The 18,002-nt window shown below is 41.4% G+C and overlaps 1 protein-coding gene across 1 annotated transcript in view; it reads right to left on the reverse strand.

Moving 5' to 3' along the window:
• The window catches only part of fcho2 (FCH and mu domain containing endocytic adaptor 2), a 44,616-nt gene extending 27,619 nt beyond the window's left edge, over positions 1–16,997 (reverse strand). The window contains exons 1-7 of the mRNA XM_083899797.1: positions 16,823–16,997; positions 7,938–8,029; positions 4,338–4,412; positions 4,104–4,245; positions 3,409–3,561; positions 3,065–3,169; positions 1,513–1,611 (exon numbers count right to left, since the gene is read on the reverse strand). Coding sequence (XP_083755923.1) covers positions 1,513–1,611; positions 3,065–3,169; positions 3,409–3,561; positions 4,104–4,245; positions 4,338–4,412; positions 7,938–8,029; positions 16,823–16,855 — 699 coding nt within the window. The 5' untranslated portion in view covers positions 16,856–16,997. The remainder of the gene's footprint in view (positions 1–1,512; positions 1,612–3,064; positions 3,170–3,408; positions 3,562–4,103; positions 4,246–4,337; positions 4,413–7,937; positions 8,030–16,822) is intronic.
• Between the last annotated feature and the right edge of the window lie 1,005 nt (positions 16,998–18,002).

Genomic DNA, 18,002 nt, shown 5'->3' on the forward strand with positions numbered 1-18,002 from the left:
TGATGTAATAAAGAACTTAAAGGGCTGTTTCACCCATTTTTTTCCCCACTTGGTCAAGTGAAGGATAAACGTATGATCCTTGGGATGCTGCTGCTCTTAGAGTGCTGGAATATTATATGTATTTTCTTATTGAGGATTTTTTTTTTCCTTTGAAGGAAGTGACATTGACGTTTAATTGCAGGATGATTGAAAAACTACTCAAGACATTTCTATGACTTTCTGTCAACAGGTGGGCTATCACCCGAGAAATAACACATTGTTATTTTTGTGTATCCCTATTAGGAAATGTGTGGTGTTATGTCTGTCTTATGTTTGTCTTGAAATTGTTGTGGCACTGTTATTTCCTGTAAAATATTAAAGTATCTATCCATCTATTTGTTTTTGTTTTTTTTACTTTACTTGATGTTATTTTTATTTTGGTCTAAATATTACTAATGGATTTAATCTCAAAAAAATATCTGTGCATCTTGAACTATGGGCCGTATGTCGTCTGTTTGTGATGATGATGTATATGTGTACGCACACCAAATTGAAACAGCCTTCATATTTGATATTTTACATAACAACATACATATGTATGGCTGGTTATGCCTATGGTCTCTGCACAGTGTATAAGACTGATCCCACCTCTCTCAATCTCGCCTCACACTCATGTAATAAGGATATTCCCATAGTCCCTCAAAGCACGGTTTTAAGAGCACTTATCACCAAAATCACTATTCCTTAGACTCACTTTGATAATCTGGTTTGGAAAAAAAACTGGGCACTGGGCAAAGCAGTATTTTTTAATTTGGCTTGGCAACAGGCAGCAGTGCTGCAGGAGCTAGAGCTATGAGACTGAATAACCTGCAGAAGCCTGTCGCTCTGCATTCTTCACTCGAAGACACTCTGGCAGTGGAGCTGCGTCGCCCTCTATGGGCAGGAAAGGAACTAAAGCAGTGGCTTTACAGTCACTTGCAGACAAGAGCAGCTACACATTCATGAGGACAGAGCAGTGGGAGTTGGTCCGGAGTTATTCTATGCTATACTCCAGTCAGAATGAAACAGACCCATTCAGAACATTTCACCATCAGATGCAGCTCTTCTGGGGGTGTTTTAGTCAGGCTGAGAGGGAGTTTTGGATCCATTTTTAATTTCTCAGCACAAGAGACTAAATGGGTCATTTCCTGCTTCTTAATGAAATGATTGGCAAGATCAAAGGCGACACTAATTGACGTGACACACAGTGAACAAAGTGAGTTTAGACTGAGGTCAACAAGACACCGACTCCACCCGCAGGAATGTTACAGTGTGTGTGTGTGTGTGTGTGTGCGTGTGTGTGTGTGTGTGTGTGTGAACTTGAATTTGTTCCCTCTTTAGGCATTAATCTTTCTGGCATTAAATGGAAATGGTTAAGTAAAGGGCTTTTATCTGAATTGGGGTTAGGTTAAGGTTAGTTAAGGTAAAAAAAAGAAATTCAAAAATTGAAAAAAATCTAAATGAATAGAAGTCAATGCGTGTGCATGCACTCACCTCTCCTATTTGAATGTGTGTTTCGTCGACCGACTGCGAGTATGACCGGATGATCTCCTTCATGTGGAGAATGTGGCTTTCTTCAATGTCTTGGAATTTCTGTAACACAGAGTGAGAATGCATTGATCAGCCGTGACTTTAAAACCAATGACCCGTTTCATACGTTTAAAAACATATACATACATATATATGTGTATATACATACATATAAACAAATAGTATATATGTAAATATATGTATATGTCATACATACATATAAACATATGTGTATATATATATATTTACGGTTTGCATGCAACACGCTCCTGACCGCTAGGTGGCGCACAAAGAAACTAGTCTGTGGGTAAACAGGAAGTCGACAAGGTTTGCCAGTGATAAAGTGGCTAAATCGCAAATGTATTTGAAAATTTGAGAGGTGCGTGACTGATCATTGATACAACCTTTGAAGCCCTTGTGTGCAATGAGTCAGAGAGATGACATCACGTCTGTGTGATAATAGAACAAACTGGCTGTTGAGTAACTGCACCCACCGTTCACCAAACTTGTTCATCAGGTGATGTAGTTAAGAGAGAGAGGAATGCTCGTGCAACAACAGACAGGCCAAAAGATGACATCCCTTGCAGCAGCATTAATGCGGCCCGTGAAATTTCACTTCCATATTTTGCCTCCTCCACTTCCCACGAGCCTGTCTGTGAGGTCTATGGCCCTCACACGCATCAAGGTCATCAGTAATAAGCTCTAGTAATGTGTCGTCACAACCTGAAATCCTATAGGAGTGTTCAAATTTGACTCCATCTCTGGGCTTGTGGGCTGAAACACTGACGATGAGTTTAAATAATCAGAAACAGTAAAGGAAGAAGACAAGTCACTTACCGCAAACACACACACACACTAAAAAGACTGTACTATGTCATTTACTACAATCAGAGCCAGCATGCACTCACACACAGACACACTCAAGACAAAGAGTACACACACACACACACACACACACACACACACAAAGGAGGCCCAGTGATGTCAGAGAGCACATGCGGTCAGTGTTTATAACTCATGTCCACATGTGCCGAGTTTGAAATGAGCCGTCGACTGACTGTGATGCCAGGGAAGCAAAGCTGCGACACCACTTTCTCTTTGGAGGGGGGGGGGGGGGGCAAAAAGGGGGGGTGGGGAAGGTTGGGGGTGACCGAGACCACTTCTGGTGGTGGATGCTGCTGTGGCAGCGGTGGCGGTGCAGCAGGATATACGGGCTAACTCTCATCTGATTTTAATTCCGAGTTTATCTCATCGGTTGCTCAGATGGATCCAATCAGAGCTTTCCACAACGACTCAGGCGCAGAGGGGAAAAAAAAAAAACAAAAAAAACAATCTGGAGATGATACAGGGTACAAAAAACGTGGAACACACACACTCACACATGAGAGTGACACATTACACAACGCAGAGTGTTGCATAGCAAAGAGAGACAGACAATGGCCAGGATTCATGAGCACATACTGTATTGTATAGCAACACATGCGTGCAGCGCAAGGAAATTCAATTATCATGATACCTGTGCAGTTTCGGCCATCTTCTGTTCAAAGTCCGACTTCGCTGTGGCATATTTCTCCACATATGCTTTGTAGGTCTCTGTGGCTTTTTTGGCTTTCACTCCAGCCTGCAAAGCATAAACAGACAGATAAATGGCTATAAGATTATATACTGTAGACAAAGGGCCCCTGTTTTCCGAGATCAAATGACGAATCAGTGAGGAAACTGAACTCCTCTGAACATGTGAAGGAAGGAGACCTCCTGGGGTTAAAGTTTCTGTATAGACTGGAGTGTTGAGGCACTTCATCATGCCTTATTAGCATACCATGATTACATGTGTGTGTGTGTGCGAGCGTGACCTCCCACCTTGTCCACGTCTCTCTGGGTGGCCCCTTCTTTGCGGAGCCGCTCCTGCTCCACTGTTTTGGTATTGTAGATCTCCTTGGACTTCTGCAGAGCCTGAGACGTGGTCTGGATGTTCTGGACGGCCTCCAGCGTGGACGCCACCTCTTCTTTTGTCTAGCAACGCGCAAATGTCTGATACGGTTACTCGGCGAACCACAGGCGAGTGTCAACCGTTGCAACTTTCGTTGAACCTTAGGCTAAGACACGATCAACTTTTGTCCTTGAATACCCTTGTTTTTAACGTGACTTTGGGAAAAAGAATGGATTGTTCCTTTACTATTTGGGTAAAACACAGTTTCCCCCTTCTCTCCAGCATGTGACAGAAAACAGAAGGAAGTGATTAAAGCTAAAATAAATACAACTCCTCAATTGTTCTATTTTTACAGCTCTGCATTATAACTGGAACAGCTAGAGGAGATAAAAAAAAGAAACGGATGACTAATGACTTACAATTAAAGAGACCACACAGTCCGCTTTTACTTACTCTTTTACCACCTTGTTGCTCATCTTTAGAGTCATGCACTAGGGCTGTAAGTGTTTTGCATTACGTGCAAATACCATTCTGCGCAATACCATAGCCCGTGATATCCGAAAATAGGAGCTCAACAAACATAAATAATAATTGCCATAGCTTCTTTTATTCTCCATTTCTCTACCTTCTTGTGTGCTTTGGCCTGCTCGTCCACATACTTCTGGACCTCTTTTATAAGTTCCTGCAGTTTCCTCACGAGCTCCATGTGACAGCTGGCCAGCTTCTCCGTCGAGCTCTTGAACACATCCCACACTGGAGCGAACGTCCTGGTGATAAAGGGTGATGACAATCATCATCATCATGGCAACACATCCAAAACATTATTTAACACTTGTCTACAACTCCGGTTTCCACTCACCCGAGCTGAGAGAAGTTGCCAGCTGACTTGGCGAGTTTGGTCATAGACCTGGCATAGGCCTCTTCAATGGTACTCCTGGGACAGAACAAATGCACAACACACACCAAGAATTTAATTATCTTATTATAAATGAGCAAAAAGTAGTGGTTAGCCCTCTTGACTTTGCAACAAGAAGTCCTGGGTTCGATCCAGGTAAATTGGTCACTGTTAATTGACTGAGTGTGAGAGTGGATGGTTGTTTGTCTCTACGTGGCCCTATGATGGACTGGCATACTTGTCCAGGATGTACCCCGTCTATCGCTCTACGTCAGCTGAGGTTGGCACAGCACCTCTGCAACAACCCTCATGTGGAGGATAAAGCGGTAGAAAATGGATGGATGGATAAATGATCAACTAGAAAAGCACTCGGAGAGCGCAGAGCTCCGCCAAGGCAGCTCAGTGCCTACAAAATACACCAGTAACCAGTGACAGCGTCTACGCATCAAGGCCAAAATTTAAGCACTTGTTCCTGGTCCCATTGTGGACATTTCAACCAAACTTTCATCCAACATAAACATCCAAATCCGTCCATGACTTTTCGAGTTACGTTGGTCACGACCAGACAAACTCCGGTGAAAACAGAGGATAAAGCAGTATAAAATGGATGGATGGATAAATGATCAACTAGAAAAGCACTCGGAGAGCGCAGACCTCCGCCAAGGCAGCTCGGTGTCTACAAAATACACCCTGCCGGCAGGGATCGCTGCCAAAATTTAATCACTTATTCCTGGTGCCATTGCGGACATTTCCAGAAAATGTCATCCAAATCCGTCCGTGACCTTTCGACTTATGTAAGTCACTAACAGACCGACAAACTCTGGCGAAAACATGGTAGGAAAGGAAAATCCATAATGCCAAGACAGCAGCTCTACCGGCAATATACTGTCAGTCTGACAAAGTTTTTCTTTTGTATTTATAAATTGGTAATAGGTTAAAAAAAATCAAGCATGGCACTGAACAACTGCAGATCCCAGCCAAAACCAGCCGCTTAGCGCTCACAACTTGTATATATTCGACCACATGCACAGCACACTGTGTCCAGGCAAACAAAGATTTGGTTTGTTTGTAATTTGTTACAAAAAACCTCAGAATGAAGCTGACAGAGTATTAGAAACACTGCTTCTTTCAATTCCTCCAGAATAAAAACGAGTTTAAAAGGGAAAAAAGTAACTGCAGCAGCAGAGTTCGAGTGAGAGCTTGAATTATGAATGTCTCATTTCGCCAGCCTCTCTTCTCTGTGCAGTCACAGAAACAAGGTCAGCCAGGGGGGAAAGGGACAGACAAAGTGCACATAATATCCACAGGTACACACTCACACACACACAGCAGTACAACTGCACAGACAGGACAAGCAAGAATTAGGTGACTCATCCACTTATACATCTTTGTGTGAGGCCAAAGGACAGGATTTTTTCCCTGATAGTAAGTAAGGCCACATAATATTTACTCCCATTCTCTCATCTCAAGAGTTTTGAGCACACATGTGATTGAGATGAACCGACCACAAGACGGCCATCTGCGATCAAAGCAACCTTGATCAAAATGTTGAACACAAACGGTCTCGGGTGTTTAATTCTTGACCTTTGAAACTGCCGTTTGAAACGAGTGACTTGTCCCAAAATCCACACGACAGAGTAATTCTGAGCAGGTTTTCAGCGCGGAGCCTGTTTGCAATCACGACATTGAGCAAAATAAGGCGATTTTTTTTCAAGTGTGTTGCAAGACAACTGTTCTCCAACGAGGCGACGAACAAAAGAAACGGCTGCTCGCAGCTGGAAAATGTGAACGAAATGGTGCTGAGACAGCGCTGGAAAGATGTTGGGAAAACAAGAAATAAGTATTAAATCTTATGAAAAACATTGCTCTGTGTCTTTGTGAACTCAAACCGACTGTGACACACAAATTGTATTATTTATTATAACTATAAAAGCTAAGTATGTTGGTTTTTCTGTGTACTAATTGCGAGAACAGTACGAGGAGTATGAAGTACCTAGTGTGCTGCAGCTGGATGTCGGGGATTGAGCGGTTCATTATTTTCAAATCAAAATCACAATTTGAGACAAATGTCGATCAGCGTTTCTCAAACCTGGAAATGATGATGTTCTTAAATGTCTGGTTTTTGTTCATAAAACAAAATGATTCAGTTTTAATGATTTCTTTGTTAAATGGGGCAAAGAAACCTCGAAAATAGTCACATTTAAGAAGGTTGGGTTAGGGTGAAACCGATTAATCGACTATGAAAATAGATGACGTAATCGAGTAATTGTTTCAGATCACACTGTTTATATTAAATATAATATTAAAATACAAATCTATATTGGAAAACAAATGAAATACCTGTCAAAAATCACAAATGCATTTTTGCTTTATATTGTTTCTGATACACAAACTTGGGGGTAATTTTACACAGTGTATATAGCACTGTCCTGCCAGCAGAGGGAGCCATAATGCAGTATTTTGAAGGTGGGTACATCAGAGAAACAAGAAATGTCTCTGAATTCAAAAGCCCTAGTCAACGAAGAAGCTGGCACAGAGAAAAGAGATTATGATAAACCGCAAACAACATAAGCAATTAGAATACAATTCAATTAATTCGACTTTAGCTTCTTTCTCATTTATCAATCATGAAATGCTTCATTTGTGTTTCGCGTAAACAGCCTCAAACGGTTGTTTCTGGACTGACAAGGTGACAACCTGACCGGTTGATTTGGTGCGCACTAAAGTACCAAGATTACACTCACACCTACGCAAACGAACCGAACCAAGGGACAAAACACATTTGGTGCGCACCAAATGCTGTAGGTGTGATCTACAGTTCGGCATCGTTCAGTTTGATTCCCGTATCGGATGTCGCAATTCCAGTGCTGACACTCAGCCAATCAGTGGCCAGCAGTCTGTGGGCGTCACGTTTAGTATCAGTTGAGCTCGCTGGGAACCTCGCCAGAGCAGGTAAAAAAGTACCAGGTGCCAGGTACTAACGCTAATGGAAAAGCAAAAAAAAAGTAGAGTAGAGTTGAGCCATGTCGGATCAAGTCGTGCTGGAACTGTTTAGTGGAAAAGCACCATTAGTCGGGTGGATTCCAGTGGCAGACCATGTATTATAGAGTTGGTTATGAACACACAGGAACACAAACAAAGGTTAATCTTCAAGGCGGTTGGAAAAGTTTTAAATAAAGCTGTTATTATGAGTCACTAAGCTATAGACACTGAGGGTGTGTAACATAACACAATGACAAGTTAAATGTGGATCAAGGTTGATGCCCCACTAACAAAGAACATTTCAAAATTACCACGTTGGATTCTGAGAAGTTCTGTGTGGTATTTTTTTGAGCATTTCACAAAAATAATAAGAGAGGGTTGATTTCTGATGAAAAAATGGAACAAACCCACGTTTCAAACTATTTGGTTGTTTTACAAGTACATAAAAAAAAAGACCTGGAGCTGCGGGTGTCGACTTGGAAATGAATCGAAATACCAAGAAAACCTCAAGACCAGAAAGACATGTATTCACAAGCCATGATAATGTGTTGTTTGTTGTAGATTGAAGACATACGGCCTTACCTTTCTCTGATGAAGTCTGTCAGCTCCTTAGAGGAAATCTGGCCATGCTTCATGTTATGGTAGAGCACGTCAAAGCCATTATTTTTTTCCCCCTGTATTTCAAAGACAAAAACAAACAGATTGGTCAGCAGCAGTCTAACAAACAAAGCCAAAACATCAGTAGTGGTCACAGATTATTACCCTGAAGCCTTTTTCTAGCAGCAGTGTTCTCATCGTCTGCATGGCTTCCAGCTGCATTTGCAGCAGCTTCTGGTCAACCATACTTATCCTGGCCATTGAGAGTGTGAGTATAATGAAATGTTGACAAAAGCTGTAAATGATGGTCGACGGGTCTCGGGGTCTCGAGCTGATAATGTAAGAGACGGTCAGGCAATTCTCTCTGACTGTGTTGCTGTAACCACGCAACTGGCTAACAGTGTCCAGTTGCACCAACGCTTTAAAAATGCAAACGTGCCTCTGAATAATTAATGTGAAAGAGAATTTTTTTTTGGGGGGGGGGTTGAAGAAAATGTTCAATAATCACAAATAACAAATGGTAAAAATGAACAAGGCAATGAATAAAGCATACATTGAATAATACATACACCAAAAATTCCATTCTGTTGACATCTATTCTTATTTTTATTGTATGTCAGTATCATTGCATGTGGGCCATGAGATAGTTTGTCCAGCAAAAAGCAAAGACAGGTGGACATACAAACATAAACATGGAAGCATCAGCCTTAAATATTCAGTGTCTGTCCGCTTACATAGGCAGCACGGTGTTTTGTTGATGGCACTGGTGGCTCACAGGTGAGAAGCAGGGATGTCAATGATGAACTGTTGGCATCTCATATGAAACGTAGTTGTGACCTAATCCAGCAGAGGGCGTACATCACCCAAAACACTGACATAAGAGGTGTTACAGAGTGCAAGACGGGCTGAACAACGCCCCCCCCCCACTTACAGTCCTGCCCACTTGTAGTTCTGCCCCCCTCTTTCGCAGTTTGCACAGCCCTGACCTTACCTTTAACCTAACGTGACGATAACCCTTGTCACGTGAAAGTGATCTGTCTTTACTCTTGCCGACTTCTCGTGGAGTTCTGTGTGATCTCTTTTAGTTCCAACTCCTGCTTCCTCTCTTGCAGTTTGCAGAGGAATACGATTGAATATATTAAACAGGACAATCAAGCAAAATGGTAGTGTAACCGGGGCGTAACACTGTGACTCGGGCAGAGGACAGTGCAGCCACTATGCTTACTACTTCTACTGAAAGTTCATTTTCAGAATAAATAAATTATATGATCATTTCTGTGTATCCCATAATCATATGTGTCATCAGAGAGTGTTTCTCTGCAGCCTGACTAATCAATTTTCCAAGCGACGGCCTTGTTGTTTTATTCGGCTCACATGACTTCAGTGCTGATTATGTGCAATGTTTAAAATTTAAATCAAGAAAAAAGTTGTGTGTTTCAATAATGCATTATTAACGCTTAACTGAATTTGATTTATTTACGAAAATTTTAACAGTTGAAGAAAGTGCACTGGTTTCGTAAAAAGTAAAAAGTTTCCTGGTTTGAATTCTGGTTCGACAAGTTCTTTTCTGTGCAGAGTTTGCATTTTTTTTCTTTGTGTGTGAGTGTTTCTCTGAGAACTCCATCTTCCTCCCACAGTACACAGACATGTAGAATGGGATGAGGTTTACTGGACTCTTTAAAAAGTGTGAGTCTGTGTCCCTGTATGTCCAGGGTGAAACACACTGCCACTCACCCGGTAACAGCTATGATTGGCTTCAGATCCCTCAGGACCCTCAAAGGATAAGCAGACGAGATAATGGATGATTGAGGCCAGGCAATATCCTATATAATTACAAACTGTCTGAAATGAAACGCTAAGGCTGATTTAAAAAAGCTGGCTCACGTAGACTAAGCAAGCTAAAGACGTCAACAAAGCAGCCTGATGACAAATCAGTTCATAATACATGTCTTTTATTTACCGAACACTACTTTCATTGAGTCTGTATTACTAATAAGAGCTCTGTTGGTTTACAAAAATGTGATCGTCTTCAAAGCATGTGTTTACACAGAGTTGACATCTGAGGTAAGTAGGTTATCCCACATTTCACACTGCAGCTTTGATTTGGCCATTTCTGAGAAAAATAATCGCTTACGCCATTCATCTTTCATTGAAGGACTCATATTATACCCTATTTCTCCAAGTTAACCTAGTTCCCTGGTGTCCTCATGAACATGTATGTGACATGCTTTGGTCAAATTACCATAAGGATGAAGCACCACGGCAGTTCAATCACCCTGCCAAAACAGACCTGTTCAGAACGCTCTGTTTAGTAGTATCTCTTTATGTCCACCTTAAAAGAAAGTTAAACAAAACTTAAGGGACAGGAAATGACATAAGCCACAGAGGCTACTGGGAGCTAACAGAATTTAGCATTTGGAAAAGTGATCATTTGCAGGCTCTAGCAGGCACATTGCCGTCATATGTGGATGTTGGTGTAGGACTCTGTGCTGCAACGTGGAACAAAGAATGGAACTTTTCGCTGACGGTTTTCGGATACTGTCTCCAGCACTCTCGCGTGTTTTACGGACAAAGCGGAGCTCCGCTAGACAAACATTCAAGGAATTTAGCGCATTGTGACGTCCCAATGAGCGCGGAAGTCAACAATGCGTGTTTTATCTCCTGTACTTACTCTGAGGAGGACCACAAAAACATGAGTGAGTCCTCCAGAGTCCACAATATAAGGATTCAAATTATTTAAAAGTTGATAATGCATAATATGGGACCTTTAAACTGCTGCATCAGTGTGAGGGGCTACATACAAACCACAAAAGAGACGGATTATCCGAGAGAACAGACAGGTTACAGGCATAGCATCACAACAGCATACTGAAGTAGCAGCCAGTTTTCATTGCCAGTTTTCATTGTAATTGATTGATTTTTGCCAATCATTACCGAGAGGACTGAAGCACTCCCTCCACCCAAAGGTCTGATCACAAAGACAAAATATGCAAAGTCATAGTTTCGCTTCAGCAATGGCGGACGTCGACATGATAACGTCTCTGTCATTTAAGGTTCCTCCACATTCCTGTCTCAATCTGTGTGCCAACATTCTTGTAAAGCAACCCAAGACACTAGTCACAGATACTTCCTTATTCCTGAGGCAATCTGCTGTCAGCAGTTTGGTAGAGAAGCAACAACAGACAGCGGTGCCGGTGTAACCCATGGGTTCAGTCTTGTTTTCCCACACAGACAAACATGAGAGGTTAGGAAGTTTGTGTCAAAATAAAAATCACAGCTAGTTCCAATAGCATCGTGTTTACAGAGCAAATAGACATGAAAAGAAAAGCATTCTTCTCATGTCCACAGCTCACCAATTCGAAATTTTACCCCACTGAGCAGACCACCGAGATGTGTTTCCTGCTATGGCGAGATAACCGTTCATAAAAGGACAAGTTCAGCTGTTTCGCTGCCTGCAACAAAGAGCAAGACAGGCAAAAAACTACTGTGATGATGACATGACAGGAAGGTGAGACAGATCATAACACTGACCCGCACTAGACTGCGCATGAGAAACACTGGTGATTGGCCAATCGATCTGAAAAACAGGGAAGTGATCAAAGTCACGCGGCTCCAAAGAGAGCTCAACGGCCACAGGAAGAAAGTCCATTCTGTGCTACCAGTGTGCTCATGTGGAATGTGATGTCGATGAATACAAAGAAAAATAAAAACAAACACAGGAAAACAGCTCTGGGCGTTTTTTGGAGTTTTTTCGAGTTTGCACAGGGCAACAATATGCTGGAATCAGACGTAAAAAAATTCACCCAACAAAGCAAAGGCTGAGAACGTGAAGACCTCACCTTGAACAAACCTAACATAACGTCATTTACTGCATTAGTCAATAAAGAAACTGTTAATTAGTTGCTAGGTATCGATGGTCATGAACAGATATGAACGGTGGCAGCGAGAGGTCACACCAGAGTTTGCCAGTGTTTTATGGAGCATTGAATAAACTCAGAATCTGGCTATTATGTTTGAAGTGTGGGGTTGAATAACAAGAGTTGATCAATTCTGGCTGTGGCACACTGCACTATGTCCTGTAGTCTACGCAAACTGCAGGACACTCGGCAGGTTTGTGTGCTTAAGGCTGGAGAGGGAAAAAAAATCTAGGTAACAGCCTGAGGGCTGCAGAGATCTCACGTCATAATTGAACAAGCACTAATGTTTATGCTGGGAAGAGCCGTCTCACTCATGAGCAGCCCGGGCTGGATGGAAAAAAGAAGCAGCAGCAGCTTCACTATGAAATGCAGAATTTAATATAGAGCAATAAACTATAGCTCCGGGTTATACAGTGGTATATAATAACAGAAAATGAAAAGCAAAAATGCATTGTATGCTGGTTGAAAAACCAGACAGCATGACAAGGAACACAAACAGAAAAAGATTTTAATCTTTATTTTGTTTGGGGGTTTTATCTTGATTTTGCCACCTGTTTCCTGAAGTCTACGCAACCAAACTTTCATCAACAATGTATGATTTGTTTTGTTGTGAGTACTGTGGACTGATGCCATGTGCTTGTAGTAGATTAACATTGTTAAAGTCTGCATACTTTTGGGTTATTTTAAGTGCACATGTAGAATGGTTGGAGTATCTTGGGTTTTTTGTGTTATTGTCATGCAATGACAAATTTTACACACTAAAAATGTGTTGTCTGATGATTAGTTCGTCTGTAGTGTTTTACTCTATTTTAAAGGTCCCATATTATGCAAAAATCACATTTTTAAGCCCGCAAAAAGTTATATTCTTGGCTCCACAGTGCAGCACAGAGTCCTACAAAAACTTCCAGCCTCAGAGGATTTATCTGTCCAATAAGTGATTCTTCAAGACATTACCTTGTTCTGCCTACTGAACTAACATTTGTGTTGTTGTATGGTAATACATCTTTATAATTGCTCAGGAATAACACATCAATAGCTAATGAATGTCGCGCTCAGTTTCAGCAAAAGAAAGTAGACTCCTGAAGATGTGCATTATATCAGTAGCACACATTGCCTTCAACTGGTCTCACATACAACACAATTATAAAGTAAAATCAATGCAGTTGAAGCTGCTACATCGCCGACACCTCCTAATCTAAAAACACCACCTTTAAAGGGCAGTTAGACAAAACCACAGTGCTGCGGTTTATCATGTAACATCTGCCGAGCAGAGGACACAAATTCACCCCTTTTTTTTTTTCACAGCACAATACCAGTTTCACTGTCCAGTGTTTGATGCCTGACAGGCAGTAATGTAAGCCACGACACACAGGAAGAGTCCTGGTGAGATCGGTATTGTGCGGTTTTCTGGCTCAAAAAACAACCGAGTTTGTGTTACTGAAAGGGGACATGTTATACTCTATTTCTCCAAGTTGACCTAGTTCCCTGGTGTCCTAATAAACATGTCTGTGACATGCTTTGGTGACATGCTTTTACCATAAGGATGAAGCACCACAACAGTTCAATCACCCTGCCAAAACAGCCCTGTTCAGTAGTATCTCTTTAGGTCCACCTTAAAAAAAAAAAAAAGTACAACAAAACTTAAATGATAGGAAATTACATCAGCCACAGAGGCTATGTGGGAGCTAACAGCAGTTAGCATTTGGAAAAGTGATCATTTGCAGGCTCTAGCAGGCACATTGCTAACATACATGTATCCACTGGACAGATAAATCCTCTGAGGCTGGAAGTTTGTGTAGAACTCTGTGCTGCACTGTGGAGCTGACATGCCAAATGTCCAGGTGAAGGCAGGAGACACAGAGTGAGCACACACACTCTGAATGAGGAATTTAGAAGCAGCCTAACAAGATTACAAGATGTGGACCCCAGAGCTCTGAGCGAGCAGACAGAAGCATGACATCAGGGTGTCTGCCTGGGTCACGTGATTGTTGAGCTCTGGGAGCAGTGCACCGGGTCGTCCCAGCTCATCAGTTGGACAGCAACACATACGTATGCAGCAGCATGTGTGGTAAAGCACGCACACACACACACAAGGCTGGGCTTTGTTTGTGGTCTAAACACAAAAGTACAAGAGCTTCACCACAACTTTACACCCAGGGATGTGGTGTCAAGTTCACAGGAACAATCCCAAATATAAGGATTTAAATGATTAAAAAGTTGATTTTGCATAATATGTCCACTTTAATATTCTGGCTGATCTATGCAAGAGGAAAAGTGTCACCACTGTCCAATTCTTCTTTCTTACTTCAGCTTTTGCTGCGTTATTGTGGCCTTAAGTTTGCACACTCTGACTTGTGTGAGAACCAAATAGACCGACCACACACACACACACACACACACACACTCACTTACTCTCAACACAGACACAAAGGAGAAGACGGCTATCCTGGGGCTATTGGCTGAATCAACACTGTTTGCTTATAATGCTGCCATCTCATTTCCCCATGACAGGCTGCAGGCTAACAGACTCCACTCTAAACATAAGCTCATCATAGATATATGGTGGGTCCAAAATTAGAGCAGTGCATCTTCTACAAGTTGCCATACTTATCCACCGACAGACACTTTAAGTGCAAGAGTCGGACAGGAACACACAGTGCACTCACTCTGCGGTTATGAAAGCTTATATCCGCATGGCTGAGTGAACGAACCCATCCATGCACATTTCACACACATCAAAAAAAAAAGGGGAAATGAGAAGTTTAAGACCATGTAGCAAGCGGAAATGTTGCAGCCAGTGACCAATCAGGTGCTGGAGCTTACATGGAGAAACGTGGCTATAATATGTCTGGCTCCTAATGCCACAAGAACTTGTTTATTCAGCTGAGGGGAGATGTCCACATCAGAGATGTGAGCCAAGATTGCAGACAACAAGGAAAAGAACCAATAAAAATGTCTCCACAGTGAGAACAGGGTGGAAGCCCTGCATGCGTTGCAAAAGTGAAACAGGTGGACTAACTTCTAAAAATCTGACAGCCTATAAAGTGTGAGTGTCTGCTTGTGATTTGATGATTTGTAGTCAAAGGGAATTGAATGCATGACTGAATGCCAAGTGTGTGCGTGCATGGCCTGCATGTCAAGCGCACAGCTGATCTTTGCCATCACTGGATCCTCTTGTGGGCCACAGCAGGGCACAAAGGGCAGATTGAAGAATCAGGGGCATCTTAGCGCTGCTCTTTTCCAATAATGATGAAGTCCCCCATTGAAAGAAAGGGCTTTGGAGGTTGACAGCAGGACACTTATCTAATTACTTCAAACACTTTGCCTAATGCGGTTTTCATTCGGTAACTAAGTTACACAGATAGGGCTGTATTTTCCTTCCTTTGGGAAGAGAGCAGACTTTATGAATGGAGGTTATTCCTCTGTGACATACTCTGTCTGGATAATGTGTGTTTTTACATTTCTTCAGACTTCATAAGACTTTTAAGGGCAGAAAATACATGAGAACATAGAAAAATAACACATTTATTAGCATTAGTGCTACAGCATGGCGCTTCTCTGTTGACTCATGCAATACTTATTATCAGTTGCTATTGTGCGAAACTCTAATGACTCAAAATAGAGAATAATTATACGTAATGATCAAGCAATCATCATATAAAGTCAGTCAACATGCTATCACACATACTTGTCTATAATGTTATGGAATATTAGTGTTTTTAAATATCAGCATATATAAATGTGTGTATATATGGAAGCCCATTTCCGCCAGTGTCAAAAAAAAAAAAAGATCCCACTATCTCAAAGTAATGAGATAGTATCTCAATATATTGACTTAGTGTCTCAAAATAATGAGATACTATCTCAAAATTATGAGATATGACAATATATTACTATATTATTATATTATATTACCAAGTCAAAATATTGAGATAGTATCTCATTATTTTGAGATACTAAGTCAATAAAATGAGATACTAAGTCATTATTTTGGTATAAGTCAATATATTGAGATACTAAATCAAAATATTGAGATACTATCTCGTTATTTCGAGATACTATCTCATTATTTCGAGATACTATCTCATTATTTTGAGATAGTGGGATCTTTTCTTTTTTACACTGGCGGAAATGGGCTTCCACATGTAGAAAATAAATGTGTTTATCAGTTGTTTGTTATACCTTAGTAAAAGTGACATTAGCTTAGAGCAGTGACTCTCAATTACGAACATGACTTCTAATAGCAGTAGCAGACAGGTTCGTGATGGCCGAACGTAAACATGGAGCGTACTTTCACTTTTTCAACCTTACTCTGTAGCCACGTCAAATGACTATCGCAGGGTTAAAGGCCTTGAGACAACACTTAACAACATGGACGGCGTGAGTGAGACCAACGCAGGGACAACAGCGTTAGCTCCATGAAAACATTAGCTCGGTCTCTGTGGCGGTGACAGCGTGAATTCGTGGTTTTAAAAGCGCTTCCTCGAACCCATTAAACATTTTGGTCTCTCACTTCAACTTTGTTACGGAAGAAAAATGACGCGCACGGCCGGAGAGCTGTGAGTGACAGGCGCAGCGTCCAATCACATTCGTGGAAATAACCATCAACATTCCAAGCAAATCCCAGACAGCCAATTAGCGGAAGCTGGGGGCGGATACTTGGGAGTTTCAAGTTAGATAGGGGTTACCGAGGCCCAAATCCCGGGGTGGCAAAATAATAATTCTCGCCGGAGAATCAACTAAGGCTGGGGGGGGGGAGACGCTGGTCAGTGACTCCGGTGTCACTGGACAGCACCGTTTTAACCGAAACAACGCCACTAACCAGACGAGTGCCTCTGAAAAGTCACATAATTCCTCGTTGACATGAACATGATAGGGAGGGAACGTAGTAAAAGAGGACAGGGAACAGCACCGGTGTAAACACGGCGAACAAAAAAAGAAGGCACCACCTACCCAGAAATTCTCCAGGAAGAATGGCGTTATCATCTTGTTGTATTCCTCTTCGCCGGAACTCTTTGACCCTGCCGTGATACAACTTTCAACGCATAAATCATCCACCGTCCCTCTCCGTTTTTGCAGTTTCTGCCTTTCCCCGTTTTCCTCCTCTCCTCTCCCCTTTCTTCTCCCTCCCCACCTCGAGACTCCACCTCCACTCGGCGGCTTGGTCGCGTCTCTCTCTCTCCGGTTTCTGCACTCTCGTTCACAGACAGACGGACGGACAGACGAAACAGCGCTGCCGATGGTGGACACCGTCTCTGTGCTGCTTTCAAGTGCTCTACGGAAACTCCAGTACTTCATGCACACCGCTGAAGCAGCGACACAGTGGGGGGATAATTATGTGTGAATGCGATATTCAAACAAAATAAATATAAACATTTAAAAACGCACTCAGTTCGTATTATTACGCTGAGAATTTCCTGCAGAACGTGCCTTTAATCCGCGCGATCTTAAATTTGCTCAGACGCACAGATAAAAGGAAAAGTCGTCATTCATTTTCAATGACAGGTAAACATGTCAGACATTATTTGACAGAAACAAGCTGAATACAATGCATTTTGAGCTATTTGTTTTTGTATGTATTTAGATCAGTTTCTGCTTCGTTACTAACGTTATGTTATTCTTTTTTATAATTAAATAATTTCAAGTGTTTCCTCATTCATTCATTACCATGTTTATAGCTTGTTACCGACACCTGTTGATATTTTCCCACTAGTATTTTGTACTTGAATGCAGCACACGTCCCATAGAAGTTATTAACTTATTCAATATATATTATTATACAATAATATAATATTAATATACTGCTGCAAAAAGGTAAAAAAAAATCCAAAATATGAGAAAAATACAAGACAGAAACTCAAGAGTAATGTAAACAATTTATTGGAACAATGTACAGACTCAAGCAATGGTAACCGGTCACTTGAATGCAGCACAGGTCCCATAGAAGTGTAAATAATGTGGCAGGAGAAAATTTTATCTTATTAATTATTAATCACCCACATTCATCAACATAATAATATATATATATTAATATACACTAATTTAATATTAATATACTGGTGCAAAAAGGTTAAAAAAAATGTTAAAAATATGAGAAAAATACAAGACAGAAACTCAAGAGTAATGTAAACAA

Source organism: Microchirus variegatus (assembly GCF_963457635.1).
Source record: "Microchirus variegatus genome assembly, chromosome: 1".
NCBI lineage: Eukaryota > Metazoa > Chordata > Actinopteri > Pleuronectiformes > Soleidae > Microchirus > Microchirus variegatus.